Here is a 10,000-nt window from a genome sequence, read left to right as displayed (position 1 = left end):
ATCCTGTTCTAACCTCTGGTTAGGATTTGTTTCAGGTTGTCCCGGATTCAGCTCTACCACGCTTTGTAAATAGCCAACTGGTTGCCTCCTGCCAGTTGGGGTTCTTAATAATGTTTCTGTTAAGTTTGAATTGTTTCTTTCACATTGTTAAGAGTGGGGTGCCTGTAAATTAGCTTGATAGCTAAGTGCACTTTCCACTACAAACAAAGCATTTACATTTTTTACATTTTACATTTATATTTTTTATCTCTCAACCTCAAAACACCGAAAATCTGGAGATTGATGCAAAAAAATCTGGAGATTGATCGACCGGCAGACAAAACCAAGTAAACACAGGTTCTAATTAAGACAAACTGTTTTTTTTCCTGCTTATAATTTACTTAAAGGGGCAGTGTCACATTATTTTGGTCAAAATTCAAAACGCTAAAAGCGGTCTTTGCAACAATGAAGACCAAAGAGTAATGATCTATGTAGTTTTGTTGCACTGAAGCTATTCTTTGTTGTTTGCACCCAAGGATGGAGGGGATGGAAATGGATTGAAACTTGAAAAAATTGGCCAGTTTTTTCAAGGTTAGAGACGTTGACCTCTGAAAGTCGCCAAAAGTTAATACTAATAGCTCTTTATGCCATATTATATTCCGTATCGTTTCAGTGAGTTGTCAGGAATGTTATACGTGCGAGCTAGAGTACTAATTAAGATTTTTACCCAATTTTGACTTTAAAACAGTAAATTTAGCATGAAAGTGCCCCTTTAAAACGTGTGGACCTTAACAACACCAAAATAAACTTTATTTTCACAGCTTCAATACTCACAGCTTAATTAAGTCCAGGCAGTGTGAGCACTGAGCTGAACTCAGTGCTCAGCGTTATGTGCAGTAGCTGCCTTTTTGGAACTACCGGACCAATAGTTCATCAGGTTCATTAGCAATTTCCTCCATTTTGAAAACATGATCAAAATGTGAGAGACTGGTAATGATGACCTAATTTGGAACAGGTGTTCTATTTATGGTCATGGACGACACATGGATGAAGAACTGAACAGGCTGGAGAGGCAGTGTGGCCAGTGGTTAGGGTGCTTGCCTTGAGATCCGGGGATCCCGGGTTCAAGACCCGTTCTGACCACTTGTTGAATTTGTTCCTGGTAGTCCCTGGTTCAACTTCTGAGCTGCACTTGTAAATAGCCAACTGGTTTGCCTCCGGCCAGTTGGGATTCTTAACAATTGTTGTTGTTATTCTGTTCCGTCGTTTCGTTGTGTGTCATTGGCCCTGAAAAGCCCCTCTGGGGAGTGGTCAATAAAGTATGTATGTGTATTTATAACAGCTTGGTTTGTTAAGTTTCACTATGGATTTGCACAGAATTGGTGCAAGAACTCACCTAAGCAAGGGCATTTGAGGTTAATCCATTGACTGGTGGGGGGTCCCCGTTGATGAGTAAAACCTGTTTTTAATTTTCTGAAATTTCTGTTTTAGTCGGTTCTTTGCCCACAGTTCTCAGAATTCTTGGCACTTTGAAAGTCTTTGGAGTTCCATGTACAAAAAGAATTGTTTTGAGTATTGGACAGTGGGGACAAAAGTTGATGATATGACTTTTGCGAAGATTTCCTTACATTTTTATTCGTATGTACAAATTAGATTTTCATACCCTAACAACAAAGAAGACGCACATTATTAAAGTCATCGTGGACGGGAACCCATGAGTAGGACTATGGACTATATCCTTGAGTCAATCTTTGCGTGTATCTTTCTATTTTTAGAACTAACTTTTCAGTAGGAGACTCACATTGACATCAATTTGCATAATTTGCAGACATTTTGTCTTTGTTTAACAATATCTTTGTCTGATTGGCCAAAGAACTTGTGGCGTTCTAAAAATAGATGGTGGTGTGTTCAGCTTATCCTTATTCCATAGAGGCATTAATTTTTTTTAGTCATTATAAAATCGGGCCAAGTTTTTTAAATTTCGAATTAAACTGGTGTCTCTGTGTGTGAGTATTTCCAGTATCTTTTCATTAAAGGATCCAACATCATCCAACATTGTTGGACGCTGTTAAAAAGTGTCGAAAGAGTTGACGGGCCAAACGAATGCAACATGTTGGATCCAAAATTTTGGACTCGAGGGTCTGGAGCCAAAACTACCCAGAATCCTTAGAAAACAAACTCTTGCCATGTTGGCATTTTCAAGTTCCTTTTAAAATTATCAATAGAGTCACTCTCTGTGATAGCAAGAAGACGGCTGTTCCAGAATCTGGGACTGCAACAGCAAATGCCCAGTCTTCAAAGGTCTTACACCATGTAGGTGTGAGGAACCTTGAGAAGATTCAGCGTCCCGGGGTCTTGACTTGCAAAAGATCCTGCAGATACATTGGCGCCATGCCCTTGAGAGCTTTGAACACAAGAAGGGCTATCTGTTCGAAGAGAGATTGCTTAAGCTTTCGTCGTTCAGACATTCAAGACTTTGCTCGTTCACCATTCCGTAGCTTGAACTGACATGGCAACGCGCGAAACAGATGCAACGAATAAACGATCACCATGAATACCGATAGCCGCAGCGCACGTACGCGTGCAACACTGGCCGAACGAACGCAACGCTGTTGTTCACTCCTTAGAACAAAAGAAACGTTGGATGATGGTAAAGACGATGTTTGATGGAAATCAAACTTCGTTCAACAACTTCCAACATCATGCAACATGGTCAAGGGCACCCAACGTCAATTTTCGGAAAATATCTGTTCGGAAGACGACTTGAGATCTAGAATTTTCGGAACATTTGTTGTAAAAATTATTGCTTGCCTGCCTGTCCTAGGATTTTCGAACTTCTAAAAAATGGTATAATTGCCCATTTTAAACGGATTTTTACCTTAAAAAGGTCACCTAGAATTTTCGGGAGCCTTTTTTCTGGCTAAAATTTTCCAAAAAGTTAGTTTTCATCTCTATAATTTTCTGACCACTAGACTTTCAGCTAGGCAGTCCGAACAGATGAAAAATTTGTAGGGGATAAAAATATGCCTATATCTACAGTTTAAATACTAAAATACGGTAAACAATGCTATGTTTAAGTGGTTTTGAACTATATTCTATTTGAGTGCCCCTGACATGGTGGCCAGGCGAGTGCCAGTACCCCAGTTCCCGGTTATTTTTTAGGGATATGTTATGATGATGATGATGATGATGTTATAACAGAGTTTGCGACGTCTTGCCCTTAGCTTTTACTGTAAAACCCCGTTTGTGTTGTAGCTTGCTGTAGAGAAAACTTGGCAGATGGGTAAAATAAACATCTAACTACTGCATTTTCCTTCGCATTTATTTATTGAAATGTCCGTCAGAAATAGTCGGAAATGGCATTTCCTAGACCCTGATTTGGGAGCAGATCCCCAGACCCCCCTACTTTGCGAACACCTTCAAAATCTCCCGCTACGCCCCCGTAACATTTTCAAGCGTGTGCACATGTTGTGATTTTGTCCTCGATGCATGTCGCTGCCACATGACCCCTCGTGTCTGCCACGTTTACATAATAATAATAATAATAATAATAATAATAATAATAATAATAATAATAATAATAATAATAATAATAATAATTTAAACTGAAAAGACCGATAAGCAAAATCAAAAGATTTGCTGGTGCAAACCGATAAATTAAAAATATATAGACATTCAAGGCGCGTTTACACGACAGAGGAAAAATGGAACGGGTCCGATAAAAAGTGGAATTGTTCCAATCATTTTTGTAACGAAACAGTGAACTTTTATTTGTTCCGCTACGGGACCATAGGCGCCTATGGTCCCGTAGCGGAACGGACTAAAATGATTGGAACCGTTTCACTTTTTATCGGACCCGTGCCATTTTTCCTCTGTCGTGTAAACGCGCTTTAAGATATGTACAAAAAATATATACGGGATCGCATCACGAAACGAGATATTGAGACTGACGGACACTACAGAATTGCAAATTGATATCGAGATTTAGAAAATAATTGGATAATTTTGACTTTATTAAAAGTCCTTCAGTGGGGGTATCGCAAATGCTTCTTGGTAGAGAATTCCATTCACGGGCGGCCGCACTCTTAATACTACATTACCCATTGTTGACTAGGCTCTCATACGGTTAATTAGCGAACTATCTCTGAAATTACGATCATGTAGTTCAGAGCGTTATAGTAAGTATCCTTTCAGTTGTCGTGGGCAGTCCATGTTGTTGATGACTTTGTACACAAATTGTAATCTCATGAATCGTCTTCTGCTGCTTAAAGATAGCAGCGTTAGTTTGTGTACAAGTCTTGGGATTTGCCCTAAGGTTGATGATATGCATAGCCACAAGGAGCGAAATTAAATTTGTTGGCATTCCTGATGAGGAACACGAAAATTTGGTAATATCTCAAAGGAATTGATCAGAATAAATCAACCATCAAGTAACCATCGTAGGAAAGATTGTAAGCTGATCTTTCGAGCCTTAGCCAATCAAAAGCCACTCCCTACTGAGGCAGCTTTATTAGATTTCTACTCCAGAACAAAAGGTGATGAAACGTAATCATGCTGAGACAATGTTTTTTTTCGTCTCTGATTTCTATTTGTTATGGAAAGAGGATTATCGCTTGACCTTGTTAATTTCTTGTTGAAAAGTATTAGGTCGCTCATCTAAATTACTTTGGTATAGAGAGAAAACGCCAAAAGGTTTCACGCGAATACAACACGAGCAGTTCTTGTCTGATGCTCGCGCGGGGATACTCGCGCGAAAACAAAAATAAAAAGTGAAATGTCGGAAAAACACACGATAAACCGACCTGCTGAGCAAATAGCCCCTTAAACTAAACGTGTTAATTTTTGCTTCCATACCAAGGTTGGCGTACATGGTAATAAAAGTTTGCGACACGGATGGCAGAGTGATGATATAAACGTGTTGTTTTGAACCCATATGGATGTACCCGGAAATAGCGAAAATCTGAGTAAATCACTACGTAAATGCAATTGATAATTGTCATTTACTCTAAATAATATGCATATTTACATTTGTCCACCTTTGAAATTAAAGGATCGTTTCCTGCCGCCTTCGTTTCATACGCTTCATGGCTCGTAATTGCTCAAACGTTATTTGAATGAATTTATCCTTATTGTGTTTACGGTCAATGTTCCAATCTCCCCTCCTAGCGCAAAAATCTCAACACAATATATCGCGTGACGTGTTCACTTTGTGTCGTAATTGTTTTCATGCTTATCACGAATGTATTCTTCCGCGACCTCCGGAACATTCCTGTCACTTCGTCTCAGAAACAATGTTCTGACTATAAAATGGTCGTTTAGGCCAATTTCTAGGCTTTTCTTATGCATGGACCGGTAATCTAAAAACATAAGACACGGATGGTTGGTAAACGGGTTCGAAGTGTTTCTATCGAACTTTAGGCATACACACACAATAAAGCCTCTTCATTAAAAATGAAGGAAACGTCGATGTTGTCATGGATTTCGTACCGCAGAGATTCCGTACTTGAGTGCCACAAATAAAATCAAATAATGGCTTTTTGATAAAGGAGGTCTTAGTAAAAGTTAATATGACTTATATTGGCGCTTAACTTGTTTTACCGGTACTCACATCAATAACAGAAATAAACACACTTGAGGCGATATTCTATTGCTACCTAGGAGATAAGGCAAAGTTACTAGGCAAAGCAGCCAATTGAGGTGACAACTTTAAGCGGTTAACAAAACAATTTAATGAATAAAACTTGGAAAACCACAGACAAACATCGAATGACATGACAACTGAAGTTGTTTCAACCACAATTGACAAGATAACGTCACAGTGTAATGAGAAGTTAAGTTTTCAGTTGTGACAGAACTACTTTGCTGTTAAAGAGTCATTCCTTGCTGAGCTCCGAATTTCTCGCGATCATTTGCATTAAGTCTCATTTGAGCGGAAAACGATTACTATTCCCACATGTTCATTCATTTCCTAACTTAAAGAAGTAAATTGTTTGGCTACCGAAATAAAACAATAATTTTCTACGTAACGCATTGTATATTATGAAGTTTTGATAAGGGCTAAATATTCTGAAATATTCTGCTACAAAAATATCTATTTACACGCAGCAAAAACATTGCTTATAATTGGGAGATTGCATCTTGGCCAACTTCGCCGTTTGGAATCAACGCTACCCCAGTGCGAACTGGCACTTTTGTAAGAGCGCAACCGGTTTGTTCATGCAAGCTCAAAGCTTCCTCCTGAGCACTTTCTTGTTCCCTTGGACCGTCCCCAATGGATTCATAAAATTCGCGAGCGCTTACTCGCGGAAAGTTATCTACAGCATAGGAATTGTGAAGTTGGGAAATGTCGACGTCAAGGTATAAACTCCGCGATTCCGCATTCCTCGTCATGTCGACAAATAAATGTCCCCAGTGAATTTCATCACTCACATAGGACGTTCTCGCTTGTGCCGTCATTCCTGTAGCTTCGACAATGCCCTCCAAAAATACTATGATTTCAAAATCAGTTATGTTAAGATCGTCGGGTGAATATTCGTAGAACGGGCTGTTCTCGTCGATTTCGTGTTGGACAATGACGGGTGCAAAGAGGAAGATTTTTTCTCCATCGTCATCTCCGTCAAAAGTTACTGCGAGTGGCTGCCTGAAGCAGCCAATTTCTTCACCTTCTTTCGTGACATGTCGACGGATTAGAAAAACGTTGATGTGTGACTCAATAAGCTGTCTTTTTCTCACGTCCGCTATGCGAAACATCAAATAAAGTTTACCATCTCTGGGTCCAATGACCGCATGGCGTGAAAATATTATCGTACTTGTTCTCTTGTGTGGGCGCGCAACTTTTGCAAATATCATCCCTAACATTGTCGACGAGATTAACGAACCAATGATACATTGAAACAACAGGCAAATCACTCCTTCCGGACAATCTGGCGTTATTTGCCGGCCTCCATAACCTATGGTAGTTTGTGTTTCCAAGGAAAATAAAAATGCCGATGTCCACGAGGAAACTTTTTCAATGCATGTTATCCCTTGTTTTATGCGAATACTGTATATTCCCCACCATATTGAGCCAAATACTAGCCAACTAACAAGAAAAGCGAAGGAGAAAACCAAGAACACGTATCTCCATTGAGCTTCGATCAAAGTTGTGAAATGATCGTTCAAATAATACAGCTGTCCCCGATCAGGAACATTGACGTAATTCATGCGAATTCGTCCGCTCTTATTTATTAGTCGCTGTCGCTTCATCTTCTTTGAAGCGACCATGCCATTTCGGTGCTTGGTTACCTTTTCTTCCCTTGATGATGACAAGTGAGAGTCTAACTCTATTTCCATGACGGTACGTTTAATTCTGTTCAGAACTGGACAGCAGTTTATGGCACTCGAAAGTTGTTTGTGATCTTCCACCTTGACTTCTTTGGGTAGATGACCCAGTGATGGAAAACAATTACCTGTTGAATATATTCTTCTTTTGCGTTGTTATGCCAGTATTGATGCCCATACGCGATGTAGCGCCTCTAACAGCTTGTTGAAACAGGAGTTTGCTAACGATTCAGAAGTTTGAGTACAAACTCCACTGTTGTGAGCGAACAAGCAATGCCGTCACGCTTCAGCGAACCTTTCAATTAATGTCAGAAAATGTACATTCGAGGCGATGATTGGTTCGAAAACTGAACAATTTTCACGCATCGGCAACATCTGCAGGGTAAGCACTGTTCATTTGCATCCTGCAAACAGGATCAATATCTAGAATTTCCCGACCTCGACATGCCATCATACAAACTCATTTCAAGTCGTGTCGAAACATCCGCGGACGTGATAGATCTTTCGAACTTCTGCTGGTAAATCTAAAATTGCATCAGACAATTTCAGTTACGTTCCTCGTGGAATAACAAATGAGATTTCTTCTTGTTGTTTTTTGAGACTCTTTTCTATTTCGTTGACTGGTACCCGATGTTTGAGTCGCTTTGAGCCGAGGTTGAAAGCCCGCGTGCCTGATTGATCAATATTTCCCCGGCTGGCCTTGCGTGAATTTAAAATGTCGGGGGCCTTAACGGAGCTGAAACGATTTTTTTATCATTACTTCTCCGGTTCAATTAAATAGTGTTCATACTCCAGAAGTGAACAACAAAGAAAATAACTCTGAAGTAATAAATCTTCTATTCCATGCACAAGCGTGCATGAGCGGGGATGCTGAAAGATCACGCGTGAAAACACGCGGGAATTTTTGCCGCAAAAAGAAAAATGCGAGGGCGAAATTGTTTCACGAGTATCAGCCTGTGAAACGCGCAGAAACTTGAGATGCTTGATTCCCACCACACACGAAGGAGTCCTCAGAAAATGTGCTTGTTTTGTTGACTCAGTCTAGTAACTGTTGCCACAATATATAATTGTGTACAGGAAATAATTTTTCAACTTTTTCACCTGCAAAGATAAATTGTACTGTTGCTGATCAACAACTTCTAAATAACATTCACAATGTTTCAATTATTGTCAGTTACGTAATAATAATAATAATAATAATAATAATAATAATAAGAATTTTGTCCGTTATCGCTATATAAATTTTTTTCCATTACAATAACCATTGATTCTGGCCCCACCTACTTTGATCAACAAGGAAGTGATATCATAAGGCAATTAAAAGCCAGGTGGCACTCACTCGTCAAACTTTACAGTCATTTTCCTTTTTGTTACTTTGAACAGAGTTAGTAGAGCTTTGAAAACATGTTGAAAGATCGGCTTTCAAAAACAAGCGGTTGGCAGTTTCCACAAATGGCTTTTCGGGACTTTCGAGAAACGGGCCCGAAAAGCCATTTGTGGAATTGCCAACCGCTTGTTTTGGAAAGCCGATCTTTTAACATGTTTTCAAGCTACCTAAAAGAAACACGTCCGTGAAGTTTGACGACTTAAATCCTCCCCTTTCTTCAAATACAAAGGGAATTGTGACACCCGAAAATGGCCCGTAAAGTTTCGGGACTTTCGAGAAACGGGCCGCTGGCCTGTCGGTCTGCAACACGATCACCGGTAGGTCTGCGCCACGTCGCGCGCATATGAAAACATTTGTCCCCGGCGTCTGCGGCGATCTGCGGCACACAGTCTGGATGATCGTGAAAGTTGAATCTACACTTTCCCGACCATTACGACGCCTCCGACTAAGACAATTTTTATGTGGGAACGTGTGTCTGAGATGACGTGCGTCCTATCGGCGACACAATATTGAAACATATATCATGACGTGTCCAATGAGACGTATGGTAAGTGCTTGGCTTTTTCTCTAAGCTTCGCAGACTGATTAGTGGTTATGTCTGCGATCGCTTCAGATTTGTCTGCGGTGTTTACGATCGTCTGCGATAAGACCGCCGCAGACAGCTACCGATCGTGTCGAAGACCGTTTCAGATCATTAGGAAACCAAGCTTAAACACAGGAGGCAAATGTTTCCATTTAAATCTCAAGCGATCGCAGACAAGCGTAGCACTAATCCTCTGCGATGCGAGGAGAAAAAGGAGCGCACTTACTTCAAGTCTGATTGTCGTGTTTCAAGGCGAACAATAGTGTGTCGCTGACACACGTTCCATTAAAAATTGTCTTAGTCGGAAGCGTCGTAATGGTCGGGAAAGTAGAACTAGATTAAACTTCATCAAGACCGTGTGCCGCAAATCACAGCAGACGCCGGGGACAAATGTTTCCAGACCTCAGTATCAGCGATCATGTCGCAGACCAATCACAGAACGTTGCAGAACATATGGAAACCAGGCTTTAAACATGCGCACTCCACATCACCCTGATGGACAGCTAATTCGGCTTTTTAAGGGTAAATACTCTGTGTGGGTTTACAGAATTAGCTGTCCATCAGGGTGATGTGGTGTGCGCATGTTTAAAGCCTGGTTTCCATATCATCTGCAACGTTCTGTGATTGGTCTGCGACATGATCGCTGATACTGAGGTCTGGAAACACTATCCAAGTGATATTATGCCATGGCTTATGTAAGTGCACAAGGGTATAGGTGTGGAAGTGTTTGT

General features: G+C 40.4%; 2 protein-coding genes across 2 annotated transcripts in view; one reads left to right on the top strand and one right to left on the bottom strand.

Annotated features, from left to right (window-relative positions):
- Positions 1-806, top strand: part of LOC138060123 (G protein-activated inward rectifier potassium channel 4-like) — a 3,027-nt gene extending 2,221 nt beyond the window's left edge. The window contains exon 2 of the mRNA XM_068905837.1: positions 1-806. This exon is cut by the window's left edge and continues 921 nt beyond it. The gene's annotated coding sequence lies outside the window, so the exon portion shown is untranslated.
- A 4,878-nt stretch (positions 807-5,684) lies between these two features.
- LOC138059870 (G protein-activated inward rectifier potassium channel 4-like) lies at positions 5,685-8,300 on the bottom strand. Its single transcript, XM_068905518.1, has one exon. The coding sequence runs from the start codon at positions 7,309-7,311 to the stop codon at positions 6,097-6,099; it is 1,215 nt and encodes a 404-aa protein (XP_068761619.1). The 5' UTR covers positions 7,312-8,300; the 3' UTR covers positions 5,685-6,096.
- Between the last annotated feature and the right edge of the window lie 1,700 nt (positions 8,301-10,000).

Source organism: Montipora capricornis, chromosome 8, assembly GCF_036669925.1.
Source record: "Montipora capricornis isolate CH-2021 chromosome 8, ASM3666992v2, whole genome shotgun sequence".
Classification (NCBI taxonomy): domain Eukaryota; kingdom Metazoa; phylum Cnidaria; class Anthozoa; order Scleractinia; family Acroporidae; genus Montipora; species Montipora capricornis.
Note: the sequence above shows the minus strand (reverse complement) of the source record. Positions and strands in the feature narration are given on the sequence as shown.